This window comes from Rhyacophila brunnea, unplaced genomic scaffold, assembly GCF_057557595.1.
Source record: "Rhyacophila brunnea isolate RB1 unplaced genomic scaffold, BYU_Rbru_1.0 scaffold_21, whole genome shotgun sequence".
In the NCBI taxonomy this organism is placed as follows: Eukaryota; Metazoa; Arthropoda; class Insecta; order Trichoptera; family Rhyacophilidae; genus Rhyacophila; species Rhyacophila brunnea.
The window spans coordinates 19,923,535-19,944,796 of record NW_028232871.1 but is presented as its reverse complement, the minus strand read 5'-3'; the positions used below and the strand labels follow the sequence as shown (position 1 = coordinate 19,944,796).

Below are 21,262 nucleotides of genomic sequence, written 5' to 3'. Positions count from 1 at the left end.
CAGAGGACAGGTATATAAATTAGTAGGTAAATTTCACCTGCTTTGACTAATTACAAGTGGCCAGGTAAGCTACTTATATACAAACAGATACAAAAAATAATGAGCGGAATACAAAATTATTACAAGATAAAAAGGACTTTTTATATACAACGTTTTTAAATTTTCTATTGAACTATTATGCTCAATATGCTCAAACTTGTACTTGATATGAAGTAAATAAAAAACACAAATATAGAATACTGAAATGTCATTTTGACATTTCGTTTTGATTTCCATAGTAACGCACATATATATTAATAATTTAGTTGCTACAACCACCATCTAAGCAACCAATAATAGTCTTTTACTTTTTATGGATTTTTCTGAAAATGAATTCAATTCTGCTTAAAGATGGCTAAAAGTATTTAAAAAATGCATTGGCATCGTGTTCTGGTATATTCTAAAAGTTTCAAATGTCTAACTACTTGGGAAGTTAGTTAAAAATCGATTGCAAGATTTGCATTGGCTAAACAACCACCGGACAAACAAGAATACGAGCTAATAAAAATGTTGTAAAAATACTATCACTTCAGACGTAACTTACTGTAGAAGGAAGTTATTTACCGGTTTAAGTATATTACAATAAAAATCATTCTACCCCTTGCTTGTAACGGTTCTTTTGTTTTATGTATGTATTGATTTTAACCCACATGATTAATATTTCTTTAAATAGTATTTTATCAGAAGCTTTGAGTGCTTCTAATCGATAACTTGCTATAATTATTACATGGACATCACACCAGATAGATAGATGTAGTTGCTGAATCGATTTTTCTACGTTTCATATAAATGAAATTATTATTATCAGACGGAGTCTATCTACAATTAATTGAATGAAGGCATTCACATACTCGTAGTAGTTCTTACCAAGTCTATAGGTTATCATATTCTCCCTTTGTCAAACAAATAACGGTACAGTTCGGTTATGAGGAATTCAGCGGAAAACTAATTTTGAAAATACCCGATATACTGGATTATTTGTTAGTTTGGGTAAGTTTAGGTTAGGTTTGGTTAGGTTAACTCAACAAATAATCCAATATATCGGCTATTTTCAAAACGTGTTTGCCTCTGTATTCCTCATAACCGAACTGTACCCAAATAACAAATGAATTCATTGATCTGGTGGGGTTTAGTACTACTTTAAGGACATTTTATTTATTTATTTGTTTATTTTAAGTTTCTTTGTATTAATGAATTTATTTTGAGCGATATTTATAAACTCAATAAATATTCTAAATATGCCAGGCGATATTTTTAGCTCAGTGGTCATATTTTTTTAACTTATACATTTATATTTAATAATTTTTAAATTTTCCAGAAACCCAGAAGTGTTTATTTATTAATTATCACGTGCATATCTAACTAATGCTAAATATTAACTAAGTCATTGTTTTAGTAATAAGTCACTTGAAAAATCCTAATCAATTTTTAAATATTTAGTTAAAAATAAGGTGTCAGGTTGGACTTAAATATTGCCAAAACCCAAGACAGTAAATCATGAAACCTAATTAAAAATAACTAGTCTAGACTTTACCATTTAACACGTAATTGCATGGTGTTGCCTTTCAGCAATAAACTGTATTATTGTTGATATTTTTTATGAAAATTTTAAGTTTATTTAAAGGCACTGTTAATTTACATTTTTATATTACATATTAAATGTAAACGATTAGATAAGTAATATGTACTTACATTAAAGTGTTTCCATTATGGATTTTAAAGATTAGTTACTTGATGACAATAAGAATTGATTTGTTGACCAATATTAAATATTACGAAATATATTAATAGATACTTATTGACTGCCACCCATTGTTACGTAGTAAATAGCTTCTTATAAGTCACTAGTGAGATATTTTTTCTCAATCCATGTGTATCTGTAACCAAAGTGTGTGCATATGATCGCAATACCGTATATTTTCATTCTATTCATTCTTACCCTTCTTCACTATACACACAAGGGTTGAGTAAATAGTTTAGAAGCTTTATTAAAAAGACCCCTAGATTCTGTAGGGTCCATATTATATTATATTGAGCTGTAGCAATTATCGGGAGATAACTAATTATGTACCTAGTGCATATTATTATGTAATTAGGGATTGGAATCGCATGACATAAATTTAGGATTAGATAAAACAGGTGAAATATTCGTCGATTTTTTAAAGTATCTGGTACGATATAATAATATGATTTTATGTTAACAAAAAAATACATATAAATACTGTTACTATTTTATGAAAACAGAAGTTTGCCGTCGCTGAACAGTTGTACCAAACTAAAAATGTTGGTTCAGCATGTAAGAAGGGTATCTGTGGAATGAAATATCAGTGTGATGTCTGTTTTTACCATAATAACCAATTCTTGTTTTTCCGGAAATCAATAATTAAAATATTTAGTATAATATGCTAATATAAAGGTAGTTAGTATAGTATAATAGTCGTGCAAAACTTGATAAAAATGTTTTATGTCTCAACAAACGTGTGTTGGAAAATCATTTTATATTGTCCATCTGCGTTTTAAATTCAATAATAATAATATGACGTATCTTCGTCTTTCCTATTTAATTTGTTTGTCATGTAAAATGGTAATACCCACAAAAAGTTTCAAATTTATTAGGTAACACTTTCTAAATTGATTATTTCTTGGCCTCCACCAAAATAATGGGCGCATTTTTACGAAAAGTGGATGTTAGCCACTTGCTCAATCTATTAAATCTATACATTGGGTTCAAAAACACATTGAAAAATAACATGGGATTTTTTTGCTAGACCCGAAATTCAAATCAGGGACCCACGAAATTATAGAACAACACGTTATCGCTCGGCCATCGTGGGCATTATATGGTAACCACACGATGACTCGTTGTAGGAATTATGTGAAAATAGCACGGTTCACATATTTGCTAGTATAATTAAAGTTAATATATAATTATTTTTTTGTGATTTAGTTATAATTATTTTACCACGTTTTTCTTAGCTCGTATTCTTGTTTGTCCGGTGATTTTTTATTCAGTACAAATCTTGCAATCGATTTTTAACTAATTTTCCGACTAGCTAGACATTTGAAACTTTTAGAATATATCAGAACACGATGCCAATGCAATATTTTAATACTTTTAGCCATCTTTAAGTAAAATTGAATTCATTTTCAGTTAATTCTGTTCTGTATGAAAAGTTATTTCGGAAGAAATCAGTAATTCAATCTACTATTATTGGTTGCTAAGGGAAAGGGGTGGTCCTAGCAACAAAATTATTATTATATACGTGCGTTACTATGTAAATCAAAATGACATTTCAGTATTCTATATTTGTTTGTTTGTTGCAAAATAGCAAAAAAATGATTTGTTGACAATTACCTTATTCATCCCAAATCAATAATACATAGAATTATCAAGTAGATATGATTCAACAGAAAATTTAAAAACGTGGTAAGTATATAAAAAGTTCTTTTTATCTTGTAATTATTATATATTTAATTTTCCTTTTTTAGAATGCTGTTATTATTTAATTACAAGGTGCATGTGCCGATTAAAAATAATATATGAATAATTAAAATACTATATTACCTCTGAGTCTGACTTTGTCACCGAGCACCTGAAGGAATTCCTCAAACAGCGGCGAGTTGTCATTGTTGTCAAGGATCTCCTCCTCGGTGTACTGGCCCTCCTTCACGTAGATCACCCCCACCTTTAGCTCCGACTTTATGAACACCTGAAGCAAAAGAGATGATGGACGACGCCATTAAAATTTGACACACGAGCCTTATGCGTGGCGATTTGTCATGCATACGTTTTTCGGGGATGCGACATTACCATCGCGCATTGACTTAAATTTGCGACATAAATATGATCGTACTATCTCAATATTGTTAAACTTATTACAATGTTTCTGCAGTATTAGTTATGAATAATACGATGAGATGTAGGTAATATGAATAATTCATATAAGTGATATATATTAAGCGTGTGTCATGGAGAATTATTGTAATGGGTACTCATAAGTCGTCAATTTTATTTAATAAGTAAATTTGCTTTAGTTTAAATTAAGTCTCTGACATAAAATTTGCGAAGACGCGTTTTGCCATCGTATATTTTATAACAGATTGAGTACGTAGTTTTGTATAGTTTTGAATAAAAAAGAAGATTTCTATTATACCGACACAGAATGGCGAACTATAAATCTTTAGAAGAACACATAGATACGACATATTTTTTTAATAATGCGATAACTGCTGCAAAAAAAATTAAATCATATCTAAGTGGATATTTTGGAGTGGTAAATAAAACACTCATTAATTCTATAAAGTAAATAAAACCTAATATAATATAAAGACTTTGACCTAAATAGTATTAAAAGTGAGTTAACTTGTCAAAGTATAAATATACCGTCAAGCCACAAGTGACTTATAGGCCATCAATGGACTGAAACCGTATGCGGTTTCGAACCGTGTGCCATACCAAGCTTATCTTTTCTATCCATGGAAATATATTTTCACAAAGTATATTATAAGCATCTGATCGTATCCGTTTATACCTACACTTACACTTACAAATTTAATGAAAATATATTTTCATGAACAAAAATCATAAGTTTGTATGGCACACGGATCTGAACCGCATACAGTTTCAGTCCATGGATGGCTCCTTAACTTACGACTTTCTTGTAAGAGTCATGCATATTTTCTGTCACTTTACGATTTTTGTCATTTTAGTGTAAAAATATTCATGAAATACTAAAGAAATATGGAGATTTAGTAAATTTTATAAATTGTTATAATTCTTTATTTATTTTATAATAGTTTAACAGTGACTTATGTGACAAAAATTAAATTGGGAGAGAAAAGGCAATATACAATACAAAAGAAAATACAAACATTACTGAATTTCATACGTTACATTTGTATTATAATAATTATATGAATCTCTATGGATTAATAATATTATTTCTTAGATTGATGTATTATCCAATATCTATCGCGAATTATATTTGTAAATTTATAATAAGCTTCGTAATATTAAAATAAACCATCACATACGTATCCGATAGGCATACTCTCAATAGACTTGCTATAGTCTGTTCGATTTCAATTTCGATGTAACTATATTACAATTTAATAACGCGTTCAAGCAAAAGGACCGTGACAAAAGATCAGAAGAATTCGTTAACAGTCAATTTCATACACTCCGTGAACCAGATCCGTGAAATGAAACGTTTAAAAATTAAATGTAAATAATATATACCTAAATTGTAATTGTAGACATTCTGTACATATCTCACTCACTACTATATTATATTATTTTGCTAATAATTTTATCATTCCGCAAACAATAATTATACTTATTTATTCTTTTAACACTATAATAGGTCATGAGGATTAATTACATGTTATATTAGCAGCAGTGAAAAAAATCACAGATACACTGATGTTTTGAGACAATTACATAAATGCAAGTTGGACCAATTATGGAAGCCCTCATTCCTTTGTTCCCACCTACCTCAAATCCCCAATTATTGACGCAAGACCAGGCGACCACCAATCACAGGCCATCAGTCGACTGCGATGAAGTTGTATTCAGTTACTTCAAGAAAGCGGACGCGCCTGCTAAGCCGTCGTTAACCAAAGAGTGACTTATCCAAAACGCATCTGTTCGACTTTTGTTGCGCTAAATCTGCTACGGTTTGAACGAACGTTGCATCTATCATCTATCTTGAACTTGTCATTATCATTCATCCCAAAACACAAGTGAAATCGTAAGAGTGACATTCCGAACCATCCGTTTACCAGTGCGTGACTGCGTGAACACCGAACCAGCTCCAGCGCACCAGCCCCCTCAATACAAAAGGTTAGTGCCTGGCATCCTGTTTAATCCCCCCCCTAGATCCATAACCCAAAAGCATCTTCAATTTACAGTCTACTGTAAAAAGCGCAACCACAATGTAACCTCACTGGGAATCGGCCCTGTGAGGCTGTAATATGAGTGGCTTGTGGGATTGACAGATCACAACGTCTTTTAAGTCAAACCACGTTAAGAGTTGATTAAAACGTATGCTATTTCATTGGACTGTCTGGGGTATAAAGGGGAGGTGGAGTTAGTAGTGTGGGATGCAAACGGTACTCCAATAGGTGGACGTGAACGATGTGAAGTCACTTTAAAAAGCATTGAGATCTGTTGCATCTACGAGTGGCTATTGCGGAGTGAGTCTAATTATTATATTATTACACACGTGGATAGCGCATGTGCTCTAAATGCCGCCTAAGTGTGCGACCTTGAGTCATAGCAACACGGATTCCGTCGCCCTGACATGCATATATTGTCACTAGAGTTAATCAATAATCCAGATAATCGAAATAGAGCAATGGCTGTCAATAATAATAGGCATATTTTCAATAGATAAATTCCATACCCTCATGGAACAACCTCAAAAACGCCTCCGTGGTTAACCCTTCCTCACCCTGGTGCTACAAAGACAATCTATGCATTGCATGTCCAACTTGGTTGGAGGCGCGAAACATGACAATTGACCGAGGGAAGTGGCGCGGTCTTGTGCTTGCCCTACGCCTCATCACTGGGGCGTGACAGGGTAAAAACGAAAAGAACATGAAGAAGATAATAATATTATATTCTACATTTTTTCACGGATATTGTTCATTGTAGACCAGTAAATCTGTATAGACTAGTGGTTTTGAGTAGAATTAGGGAAAGATAAAGCAGCAAGTAATAATACCAAAAACGTCAAATGTATCTTTTCATATTATAAAATATTATATTGCATAAATACGAAAAATAAAACATCTCAAAATACGTTAAGTGTGTGCATTTAAAAACTAGTTAGTTAGGTACGTTTATTGGGTACGTTCCAAAACACAACATAGTTTCAATTTCCGGCGAGCGACACTGAGGTTTTCATTAGCTGCTAGTAACACTGCCTCGAACTGGAATTTTCTTCACACAAACGCCATTTTATAAATAAATATCTGGGTCGAGAAAATCACAAGAAATGCAATGAGAGTGGAAATTTAATTACGGAGATATTCTCATTATGAACAATATAATTTTGAGTATGTATTATAATATGTAGTTTAATTAATATATAGAAGATGACGCCACATTCCGTGGTTTAATTACCTCCGTGATTACTACGGGTACAGCTCTATTAAACTATTATGTGTAGCAGATCATGGAGAAAAAATGGTTCTGATGGTGATCAACGTCCGATAGAAGATTTCACAAGAAGAATAAATGACAGATAAAATCACTAGGGGCAATATTAACATACATCTTTACGCGTATATCAGGGTATAAATAATATGTAACTGCTTCGTATGCTAGATTAAAAGCATTTTATTTCTTGAATTATTATACTTTAAAGTCCGTATACTTCTATATTGTATTATGTATCACCATGCAGTGAATTCTCATTAAAACAAAGTTATTTTCGTGGATATTTTGAAAACGTATTGTTTTTTGAAGCTATTTCAATAATGAATATTAATGTACATAATATGTATTCAACTAAGCATGCTGAATTATTAAATATTCTGTTGTATTCAGTCTTGAATAACACAATAAATTAATTATTACACAATTAGACAATAATGGAAATGCGGTAGAAACGGTGTTCACATTCAGACTAATATTATATACAATGTGTAAAAAAACAAAGATATCGAAAAAAATCTTCTTTTATAGAGACGGAGTCAAAATATACTAAATTGAAGCAAAAAAAGACCACTGGTCACTGATTAAGCTAACTACAAATAACTTTGTAAATATGTAAGTTAATTTGCAGATAACTTCACACTACTGCCAACATATTTATGTACTAATTTTCAGAGCATATTAAGATAATTTATTAATCATAATCATGATTAGATAAGCAGTCAAGGATACACTATAGTGTGCGCTGTACACTATGACTATTATTTTGATGAAAAATCCTGAAAAATGTGTGTAAAACCGTTTATAACAGCACTCAAACATGACAATCACAATGAACATGAAAAAATGACAGCTATTTTGTATAAGTACGAAAATTGGAAGGGCAACTAAGCGCTGTTAATATTAAATTTATCGAGTTTACCTATTACACTATGCTTCATGCGTTTGGTAATTAATTTCAAATGCTATAACAGAAATAACGTATAACGCTTAATCTATTTGTAGTTGAAATTTTTTGGTAAAAAATGAGTAAAATCGTAATAATATTAAATATGTCGGAAAAATTATAAGCATTTACACTTAATATTTCATGTTGATAAAATATTGCTATAATTTTCAAAGTAGGGTCTATAACTTTAATATTTTGCCACGACTATTCTTACTTAAATATTTCTTAAAATATTAATAAGAATCATTTAAACATAAGGTATTAATTAAAGAATGTTGATAACAGGTATTTATGCCAAATTCACGCTTTAAAATCAATTTACTTTACTTAAAAAAAGTTCACTACCATAGATGTAGATAGAATCAAAGTAAAATAAAAATAAAATATATTAAATCCATGCAGCGAATAGATAGACGCAAAAGGTTCAAAACATTTTACGGAAGGGGGCGCACAAAATAGGCGGCGGTGTATGAAAACATTAATATTAACGTCAGGAATAGACGTCGATTTGCTTTCGCCATTTTCGCTCGTCGGCGTCATATAAAATGACAATCGAAATAAAAAAAAATGTTGCATCTATCGAGAAAAAAATCACCCGAGAAATTGTTTTTTACCGTTCCTTACAAAGGGAATTACGAATGAAAGATTTGTGTTTGTATTTTTTGGGATGCTAACATTTTAAACGTGAAACATTTTATTCATCATCAGATAGAATTCGGGATGGCAATATCGAAGGGAAATATTAATACCGGTATTCGTTAAAACACGTAGACAACGTATAATAATCGATCAATAAATACAGTTACAAAAATCTATTCAAAACATTGATATTAGATATATAGGAAAAATATTAAGTACCTTCATAATATTCTGCTGAACTATGAAAATAAATATAGATAGAAAATATAGAACTGCTGATTTTTACAAATACATTGCATAGCAATAAATTTTGTCTTCGAAAAAGAAAATGTATCTGCTTTCTTAATAATGAAAATACCGATATTTTTTTATATTTAAAACCGGTATTTCGGTATCAATAAATACTGGAATACCGTTATTGCAATACCTTGCCTGAATATATCCACTGAAGGTGTCTCCATGCCGATTATACTCTTATTGTCCATGTGAATAGCATTGACATTTATCAGATGTTTTGTGACACTTAAATTCTCCTTATTATTCGTGTCTTGACATCGTTAGGTACGTATTTCGGGAAACTCACATCTTGAAAACCTTCGTTTTTAATAGATACTCGCTAAAAATTGCTGCATACCTACTTTTATACAGTATACAATAATATACTATACTGATAGTGAAAATTTGCCTCCTGGCCACCTCCGGCAAGCATAAACGTATTAGCGGGCTCCACCCCTATCAGAAGGCTTAGGTGCGGTCTGTTAATGGCTTTACAACTCTTTTATGTACTATTGGACTAAATAGGTCCAGCGATTGTATTTTTTTTTGAGTTATGTGCCCTGTATAATATTTACGTTTATATGCGATGGACCTCCTGTCCAAAGTTTCAAATATAAAGTTGTGCATGGAGATAACCAGACTGACTCCAGACCATTGGACTATTCAGTTGTTAATCGGACACTGTGATTTTACCTCCAAGCTCTATCCTCATATGTCAATTGAAATGGAAGTGCTTGTAAAGTCAGTCCGACCCTCAGTTGGACCAGTCGGCCATTGCGACTAGGCATCAACGATGGAAAATTTTTCAGCTTTCAAAAATTTTGCGGCATTTTACGGGGAGCGAGAAGGTCTTTTCTCACCGAGATTTGACAGTAATATATTGTATCAAAATAGAAATTGTGCACACTTCAGTGCACACCAATCAAGGTCTTGGGAAGTTGCTCTTGAGACACTTCAGCACGATTTTGAAGAGCGCCTCACGTTGTGAAGATGTGGAGGGTAGTGGAGGAAAAAGCAAGCGTATGTATATTTACATTTAAAATTTTAGTAATGTGTTGAATATACCAAGAAGTTCACTGGATCATACAGTGCTGGAGTTTTATCCTGGGGCATCGGAATAGGAAGCGGGATACATCGTATATTCGTTATATTTCTCAAAAGAATGTTCAAATTATAACATGTTTTTAATAAGTAAACGTATTATATTATGAAAAAAAAACATGTTTTATTAATATTGACAAATCTGTATAAATGGAAATACTACTAGACATTTAGCAGCAAAAGTAGAATATTATGGGAGCTCAGTTCTCCCACTTGCCTAAAATGCTGACACGGCGTCTGTGCTTAGTACGGCAGCATTATAATTCAAATATAATTTCGCTGCAACCAAAACTAATACAGTAGAAACAACACGGTTATATGTGGCTCCAACTCAATAGATATACTAGTTGATTAATCACTGAACTATGTAATATACTATACGTAGTTTGAATGTATATATGAATTGAAATTATTATAAGTATTAATAATCATCTTGCATGAATAGATTCGTTAATACGGATTAATTTTGAGCGCAGTGTTCCTTTGATCGAAACGGGATATTATGCAAATAGTTTCAGTATAATAATTTATATTAAGTACGCAACTAAATTAAGCCAATCCAAACGTTCAAAGGATCATTATGTACCTAATTGGCATTAAATAATTCAAATGAGATACACACAAGGCATTCAATATATATATATACCGATAACATGTTATAATGTAAGCGTCAAGTTTTAGCGTAAATACACGAGACGAGCTTTGTGTGTGACATGTAATTATATTACTTAATAGAAAACCGACGAGTGAAAGGTGACTTTTGCAAGATAATTTTACGGTTAATAATAAATTAGATTATCAATTGTTAGATTATAGTACTACAAAGATTATTAATAGCCTATATCGGTAACAGATGGGTGTTGTGAGACTGTAGTCTGTAATAAGTCAGATAACTATATCGGCTATGCTACCTTTATGGGCGCGCACATGGTTACATGTAAGTTGTACGTATGCAGTTCATCGTGGGACACTTATTCGTGCGCCGCAGTACGTGAAGCATGAGTTCATATAACATTTTATCAAATGACGAGTTCTTTGTTGAAAATTTCACCGTGGAATACATTTGTACGTATCTTACAAAATGCGGCGATAGTTTGCAAATAGTACTGTTCCAATTAGATTAACCCTAACCTAACCTAACCTAACCTAGTAAAGTCATCTCATAAAATTTGCTACATGTTGTAACATACGTACAAAGATACTCCACGGTGAAATGTTCAACGAAGAACTCGTCATTTGATTAAATGTTACACGTACTGCGGCTCACGAATAAGTGTCCTGCGGTGAACTGTTTACGTACAAATTTACGAATACGCGCGCACTCAGAAATGGTATGAGAGGAGGGTCCATTTAAAAAAAAATGGGAATGTGTACACTAATATTTTAAATGATATTGACCGCTGAATGAAAAAAGTGTCAAAGCAGGGTAGCATGTATATTTCAGTACATACAGCTGGAAATCGCACCATAGACAATTTCTTTATGATTGATGATGAAAATTGAAGGATAACCAAACAATATCAATAATATATATTCAATAATTCGATCATCCCTTATAAATCGTCCCATGTGAAGGGTAAAGTTTTAAAGGTTGAGTTAAATCAAATATTATTCAATTTGTTTCGATTTCAGACTATTATTTGTCTTATCTCATATGTTTGTGTTCGATAAATACACTTTTCAACTTCGTCGAAATGAATTTATATTGACTCACGTATTATTAAACATAATAATATGTCATCCCTTTGAAATGATGTGTGTGTGTGTATGACATTTATATATTGCGCGACAGAAAAATTAATATTACATCCAAAAACAACCCAAATGACCTACTTATTTTAATATGACCTTAACATCAAAGCATGATAAATTGAATGTTCCGTGAAAATTGTAGGATATGAAACATTGGATGAAATATCTGGTTAAAAACCAGAGGGAATTTTCTGAACGTTGAGTATTGTAAAACTTGTTGTTTTTAGTGTGGTGCATTTTTTTGTTTCCGATCATGTTAGTTTCTAATAAGATATCTGGGCTTACACAAAATGTATTGCTTACACGTAATTGGTATATAAGAATTAGATATAAAGCTCTCCTGCACCCAGTGTTAAAGTATGAATCAGAAGCTGGGTATTCAGCAATCAGAAAAATGAGATATATTTGGTGCTATCTATTCAAAGATATTATGACATCTGGAGGTCGAGTTATATTGAGGAACTTTACACACTTTATGGGGGAGGGGTTAAAAGATCATGCAACGTACTGGATGGGTCAGGTGCATAAAATGCCAGAGGAGTTACCAAAAAAAGTGGGGTATGTACGTATCTCCTGAAGGCAAGAGAAGAAATGGACAACACAAACATAGACTCCTCCAAACCAATCCGCCTCGCACCATACTCGGTCTTAATCGAGAGTATCATGAGGTTTTTTGTTTGAATGTACAGCATCAGCAGTTTTTACGCCTCAGGAGCAGATGCCTAAGACTGAGATCGCCACTGTCTCAAGTGAGCTTTGACTGAATTTACTGAAAGACGTAATTTAATCAAAAGTGTCATGGAAGAGAAAGGCACGAAGACTTAATAGAAATAAATTAAATTAATGATATATAAGATACAAAAAAATTAAACAATATGGAGAAACAAAACGATATGAAGAGATCTTAACATCCGCAATTAAACGCCATATTTAAAAAAAAAAGCAATTAAATTGGACTTTGTGGCGACCAGGTCGGATGGCCCGATGAGCCCAACAGCTAGTTGGACCTTCTTAAGCATTTCTTCTTTCTCGGAGCTAATTCTCGGATATTCTTAGAGGATGTGGTTTGCATCCTGGAGTTCTCCGCTACATGGACATGTTGGCCGGGTAAAACTGAAATTTAATAATGCTCGACTAAAGCAACGGAAGAGTGTCGGTAGTGGGTTGTCCAGAATGAAGGAGGTTTTTGAAGGCGGCATAAAAATTAATACTGTGAATGTTGCCACACTGGCTACACTTGCAAAGAGCATACGAACATAACAATAATCCTTCTGACAACCTACGCCCACTAGAACGATCGGCAAATACGGAAAAAGCTAGACGCAATTTGGTAGCTCATCTGAACATGTATTAGTTGATCACATAACGTCATATAACTAGTAGCTATCAAGTTACAAGTATCGTCAATGATTCATTCGTTCCCACGCCTCTCTGGCAACAATGCCGTGTCCCGGTCGAGCGCCCAGAGTCACATCTCAATAAACGTCTGATTATTATTATTATGTTGATACTTTATGTGGCACGAGAGTTGTACACAGGGCCAAGTGTGCCACTTTAGGAAACATGTTGAAAAACATTGATTTAAATATTAAAAAAAATGCTTCGGTATATTTAGTTGCCATTTACGAATAATAAAAATAAACGGGTTGTTTACACGGGCTTAATACTAATTATTAGCACTGGCTACTCACACTAATACTGATATATTGTGTAAACGGGCCAAATACAAACGCTTATTACAAATTCAGGTGGCATGTCGCTGGGGAAGTTACTATAACTACATTTGTATTGTTTTCAGTTTAAGTGCTTTGGTTCCGATACAAGTGTTTAGTGTGTTTAAATTCATCAATGTATGGAGTAATTTATAAAACAATACCATACATTTATAACCGATTCCAGATATAAGATTTATTTTGGTAAAATTTTGTACGTATTACTAATATATTCAATTAAGTGATTAATCGAATTTAAAGTGTGATTAAATATTTAAGTTTTCTGGCAAATGCGAGCAACAGTAATGTGAAGTTTGCTACAAATGAATCTGTAATTCGAAATAGTTTCCAGTTAATTTAATCATTAGTTTTAATCATTTTCATGGTTTTTATTAAAGCCAGTACAGGAATTTTATTCACGGAAAATTCGATTTCCACCCTTCATTCAAAATTTAGGACACATTTTTTTAGTTTTTATACTAATCTTTCTTCTCTATTTCTTTCGTGTTTACATCTAACATAATCCATCCAAACTTTAGATTGAGACGTTCTGCTTCTGTGATGTATCAGGCATACATGGTGAAATATTAGTTGAGTACCAATAGACATGTCAAGAAAAACGCAAAGTTAGCCACCCTGAAATACATAAGTACTAAACTAAATAAAAAACGTCCCTTAAATGAATGAATAACAACACTGGCCATAGATAAAATTGATGCTATTTAATATTCAATATACAATCATACCTTTATATACATTATTTAATAGAAACTTTCAATAGAAAAATATAGGGTATTTTATCGAAAGGTAGTATTCAGAAAGAGGGTCATCCGTGATGAATTTTTACGCTTGATTGATTATATAAAACATGAATGACATTTTTGTGAGTGGCGGGAAAAATAGGTTTGACAGTGCTGACACATGTTATAAAAGAAATGATTAAATTTTTAATAGGTTTGTTTTTCAACTGTCATTATTCATTTCTACCGGCACGGAAATTATTGTCTGAAATAAATGCGAAATTATTTGCACTTTTCCTCTTTACGATCTATTATTGTAAGTCAATTTATATTAAAATAATATTTATTAACTGATTATTGTAGAAGTGTAGAGGAACTTCACTCATACCAATCACGGAGATTCTTTTTCTTTCTGGCACTACAACCTTATGTGAGGTTTTAGTCAACTTAGGCATGCATATACCAAATCAAGAGTGTTCAATGCTGCTTTCCTACATTGTTCTATGACAAGGTATTTAAATCCAACTCGACATTATCTCCATACTGTACGAGATCAACCAGGTCTTCGTTAGCCTTCCGGATTCTCGAATGTCAGTTTATTTATCATGTGTAACTCACCAGCGCCGTATTTAGGTTAATAAAGCCTGACCAGATCTTTTTTCATAAGCAACGAGTGGTTTACTGTTCAGCTGTCAAAATCAGATCCAAGGTTGCTTGGCATATTGATTCATATTTTCACGTTTCAAATTGAATTATAAAAAATTCTCAAATCAAATATATTAACTTCACCATCAGCGTTATTTATACATAATATATATTCCTGTTATTTATAAGCTGTCAAAGTCAGACTAGTCCTTTACACAAAAACCGGTGGTAATATCGATTTCGCAGAAAAGGTAGGACCAGTCGTTGTAAATGTATCGGTTTTCTACTTGAGTCGGCAATGAACTCACCCATCTTATGTACATGGCCCAGTCATCTAAAGTGCCGATAATTCATGTACTGAACAATATACGAGCTTCTCTACTTAACGTACACCTTATTATTGTATCTCCGTTTCCACTCTGACTGCGTGTCATTAATGGATTCGAAGATATCGCACAGCACGCTCAACTCAAATGAGCCCAACACTGTTAATAAAAATATTCTTGTTATAAATAGTCTTGCACCAGGTTTTTGAATCATAATTAATTATGACAACGATTTAATTGCTTCGTTTGACCGAAGTATGGTTTGTTGCCGTGATTAAGGAAATATTAAGGTTTATGTCACTTTTAATAGAGGATCCCATGTATACGCAGATTCTTAAGCTACGAATTGTGACATTTTATTTTTCCACGTATATTCTTAGTATTTGAGGTATCTGGAAACAAAAAAAGAAGTTTTTAAAAATCGATAGAAACAAAAACGGCAATATTCTGGTGGCAGCTCGTGAACAATTTCATTTTTGTTTTTATCAATTTTTAAAAACTGCCGTTTTTGTTTCCAGACACCTCATTTACATAGATGATTAAGCTGGTTATATCTTTTCCCTATTACAAAATGACCAAAATACCGACTAAATTGTTCTATTCTCTATAATATTCTATTCTTTTCAGGATGTTAACAATAAAATTGTCAGTTTAAAAGTATATGTCTATATGGTCACATCTGGAAGACCTCAACTTTCCGTTTATTGGGGTTTTTATTGGTAAAGAAGTATTTCATTGACTCTCTACTATAATACCAAAATATAATATTTACAAAGATTAAAACGAAGTTAATGAGGTGAGAGGAAAATACTAACTGAGTCAAACAAATGAATTACATTTTGAAGTTCAAACGACGTTCCTTTGACTTTATATAACATTCCAAACGTCTCAATAAACTGTGTTTAGAAAAAATCTCCCTTTTAAAATATCAGTCTTTGATGATTTCACTTTATTTAGGTCACTGTTTTATTTATCAATTGTATACCCATCAGTTGTATTATTCACTCATTTTGATACAACACAGAGGAAACGTTTCAATTTTAATGGAAATCTGTTATGCATTTTCCTGTAATGGTGATTTTATTGAAAAAATAATTACAATATTAAAAATAAGATAGAATAATATAAGGTTGAAAGTTTGAGGTGTGTGTAATGTGCATGTAATCAGCTTTTCATGATTCTAAATATTATAAAATATTGTATTATATATACAGTACTTCCCCACGCTCTTGTAATATAAAAAAAAGGTCCGATTTTTGTTTCCCTCCCGTATGCAGTGCAGAGGCTTACGAAATATTAATCCTACCCTGTGTGTGTGTGAATACTTTATCAAGTCTCGTCAACTCGAAAACATACTGCATGCAGCCTTCATTTTGTAAAACATATTTAATTACTGAACGATATGAGGTGTTGCGATGGGCTTATCACATGAGCGTTGCAGTATAAAACCTGCGTAAGTATGATAACGTAGATTACAAACTCAGATATTCTATGCATGTGGCCTGCGTACAATGATTTGAGTTACCCCATCTCTACCCGTTATGAATTTATTCACGGCCATCTTCCATGATACTATAAACGCATTTGAATGAAAAAAAATGTGTACACTTCTTTGTCTCTAGACGAAGCCGCACGGGACTGATGTTACAATCGTGAACTGTCAGTGGTTCTGTATGGTAAGTACGTGTGACATATCGTATTTGAGACTCTGGACGCGATCGCTACATGCCAATCATGCAATGTTAATTGTTTGTATGGAACAATTAATAAAGCAATGGTTTGAGGATAACTTTGAGATACCCACGATGGCGATTTAAAGTATTTATCATGTCAGTATATAAAGCCGCGTGTCTTTGGTCCTAATTTTGGATGTGAAAAATCACATGTTGTTTTTTTTTCAATATATGTTTGGATCCTGAGTATGGAATTAATAATTTGAATAAGTGGCTATCATCCGGTTCTTGTAAAAGCAAAATCTGCAAAATAAAAAATTCACTGTATGTATGCCCATATGCGCCATTTTTTATCAAACATGGTAATTTAATTATTTTTTTAAATGAAAATCCTTTAAAATCCATTTAAAATATTGAAGAGAACGTTTTATAAAATATAAGGTTAAGTCTATGAAAGTGTCACCAAAACAATACGCACATATTTTTAATAACATAAAATATGGCAAGGTGAAACTGATGCAATGAAAATATTATAAAAGTCCTCATTTATGACTGTGCAGTATTTTCGATGGGGTTAAAATTAAAATGTATTTATTTTTTAATTTTGTTAAAAATTTTGATAATACCCTTCCCTTTGATTTAATAAACAGTAGTTACATACTATACTACAACACCTTTACATTTATGATTGATTATAAATAAATTAACACCCACACTAGCCGCACGGCTTAAGCTTCGGCCTATAGCATGGTTGGTTCCAGGTTCGAATCTTGGATCTGGCAAATACACATATTGTTTTTCAATTTGTGTTTGAGTCAGATTATGGACCTAATAGGTTGAGCAAGTGGCCGACATCCATTTTTCGTAAAAACAAAATCTGTTAATACAAACCTCCACTCTGTGGAGGCTCATATGATATTATAAGGATCGAACATGGTCGGAAAATAAACCAATTGATTAGTACATTAGACTATATTGCATTACATTCAAACTCACAAATATTTTTGAAAATAAATTTACATATAACTTCGAGCTAATCTCAGATTTCGAAAATGATTCCAGCTTTCTAGTCCCTATTTCATTATATGAGCAAATAATGTAGTAATAAATCCAGTTGAATAAATCAGGAAAATATTTATTCACAAGGTATCTGGACACACCTGGCTATTATATATTTTACATGGTATTGAATTGATTTTTACCTCATACCTGGCGACTTATCGTACAATATTGCTTTGTTATCTTTGTATGCGGAGCCGTTGTTATCTGAAGCATTTAACCAATGGACCGCAAATTTACAAGTATAATATTATTCTATTCCGGGTAAAATCATTCGTCCAGTAGCGTTTTTAAAAAACCGTTGAATGTAGTGTTGTCGTTTTGTACGTTTATCCATACAAATACGCGATAAGTCCCTACTCACTAGTTGTTTGCTAAGGAGCGAAAGAAAATAAATCCAAGGAAACACGAAAAGCTTAGCTTTTGTTGAAAAATTGTCATACTTAGTTTACATACAAAGTTTTACGTGGAAAAATATCTCCTATTAAAAAATTGAAAAGGTTTTTGTTAGCATATTATTATGATAATTTTAATGACAGACAAGTAGCTACTTACATGAAATTTTTATAAGTTAGTTTTTCTAAGGATATTTTAATATAAAAAAATCGGTGTGTGTACTTATGTACGCGCATTAGAAGTCATACTTTTTTGGCGTAACAAAACAAATATTTATTGTATTGGACCAAAACTCATCTTTGCCATAGAGCGGTTATAATCGATTCATAAGTGCTCATAATGAATTAATAAAAAATCAAATTTAATTGCCGTGTTATTATGATTATATTTATTTCAGTCTCAAGAAACTATTTTCGTTAGGTAACAATAATAATTTATTACAAATCAAAAGTAAAACATAGCCTATTCAATGGTTTAACTGAAACGTGATATTGGTTTTTGTGATGAAACATAATAATTATTATTGTCTTCAATTATTATAAACCGCTAATAAATAAATTGACATGGGATATACAAATATTATCTTAAACTATAAAAATATATATTTTTATGTATTAAGTGTCTAAATATTGTAAATTTACAACATACCATTGCTTGAATTATTTACTAACTCAACATTCACAAAATTTATTTATTTATTGATATATAATTTTACTCATAAATAATACTTACATAAATATAGCAAAATTCAAATCTTGATACACAATCTTTATAATGAAAAATACATATACAATACAGTATAAATAAAGTTTCATGTATATAAATTAATAGTGTAATAATAAATTGTGTTGCAACTTCCGTCACACGCCAAATGCGTTACATCGGTGCGTGCAACTTTATCACACGACAAAAATACACTCTGATCTGTTTTCCCAAACGCGCTTAAAGAAGTATAACTTAAAAAAAAAAACATAATAAATAGACGAATATCTAATTATTCACAAGATTTTAGACTTTTTTATTTATTTCGGAAACACAAACGAAACATATTATATACTTATATATAAATTGTTGACAAGTACAAGTACATTAAAACTAAAGTTTGGATAAGTCTATACACTGCTTAGCGATTAATTAGTATTGATAATACCTTGATAATACATTGATTTTAAATTATAAAATTGGTCTCAGTAGCTTAGTCTATGTTTACTCTTATTTTACTAGGCAAGCTCTGACCGGCTAAGCGTAGGTTCGATCCTGGTTTGACATCATCTTTTTTAGTGAAATACCTTTTATAAAAGAGTAAAATGTAACATTTTAAGTTGTAAACTCAAAGTAATGATGTACAGAGAGCACCTATTTTTCGGCAAAGTGAAGCCATGTTTCTTGCGTATTTATAACGCACAGTAGAACCTCGATTTTATTATTATCAACTTAACTATGAAACGATATACCATAGTGTTGCTTCTCAGTACGGCTACCAAATTTAAACACCACATAGTTAACAATAATTATGTTCTAGTAAAATAACTAAAAATAATTACCACTAACTTTATATTTAACATAAAAACAATAAATTTCAGCTACACGTGCTCGCATTTTTTTTAAATTAATGTAATCAGTCAACTCCATATTTACCGGCGACTCTTTCAAAACATATTTAATTAAGCCGTAGAAATTCTATGTTACTCTAACTCATAGAGCGGAGATATAAGCGTGCCAAATGCTTATTCACTCGCAATTATGGTTAGTTTTTGTACAGGCTTTGGTTATAACAATAAAATACTGAAGATGAAACATAATTTAAATTTAATTCTTTTAAAATTTAATATGTTTGTCTATATTCACGACGGTCGATCGGTTACCGCGTCGACTTATATTATTTGCAATATCGTGGGTCCCGGGCTCCAAACGTATTATTTTGACTCGGGGTGTAGACCTAATAAGTTAAGGAAGTGGTTTACAAATTGTTTTTAATAAAAAAATAAAATACCTATTAATACAATCTCCATATATGATCTTCTTAAGATCGAACATGGTATTTTTTTTCAGTTACCCACCACAGCTTACCTTCCTTCAACATATACCTTTTACTACTGCATTATATGTATCTGGAATTATATCTTATATCGTTTCGTTTGTGAAGGTCACGTCTAAATAAAATATTATTTCCTGAATTGATTACTATTATATTATTTATAAAAATAAAATTTCTGCAGATAGTGTGTTTTGCATGAACAACCACGATATTTTGATTGTATTATTAGTGTATCGACTGTGTCCAGAGATGCCATATATCCGGACAAAATATATAACTTCGACTGAAACATTTCTAAGTTTGAAGTTTACGTGGTATTGTAAATAATGCTGTCTAGATTCCAGATAATTTTAACTGGCAGAGTTCTGGCAAACTTCCAACAATACTTATGAGTATGAAATTTGGAAAATTGATCCAGTCACAATAATTCACAAAGTGAACGATATTATATTGTCTCTCAATAGCTGTTTTACCTAATCTCACCTAACCTAACCTTAAATCAACTTTACTTACGCTCTGTATGTAATATATAAGTTCAACCCATAAAAAATGCGATAGGTATTTTAATAATGTTTGAAATTATACAAAAACGATTTAAAATTTAATCAAAAACAAACCTATTTTCCATTATTATTTTTAAAATATTTCTTCCCATGTTGATCTTAAATTTTTCCTTGGCGAGGAAATTCTTTCAGTTTGGATCTGAAGAATAAATCTAGCTCTCTTTTTTCTTCTTTTTCTTTCGTCCATGTCCGATC

The 21,262-nt window shown here is 31.8% G+C and overlaps 1 protein-coding gene across 1 annotated transcript in view; it reads right to left on the bottom strand.

Moving 5' to 3' along the window:
- Positions 1-21,262, bottom strand: part of rsh (Rap GTPase activating protein radish) — a 350,955-nt gene that overhangs the window by 130,666 nt on the left and 199,027 nt on the right. Inside the window, exon 8 of the mRNA XM_085948876.1 lies at positions 3,605-3,749. Coding sequence (XP_085805002.1) covers positions 3,605-3,749 — 145 coding nt within the window. The remainder of the gene's footprint in view (positions 1-3,604; positions 3,750-21,262) is intronic.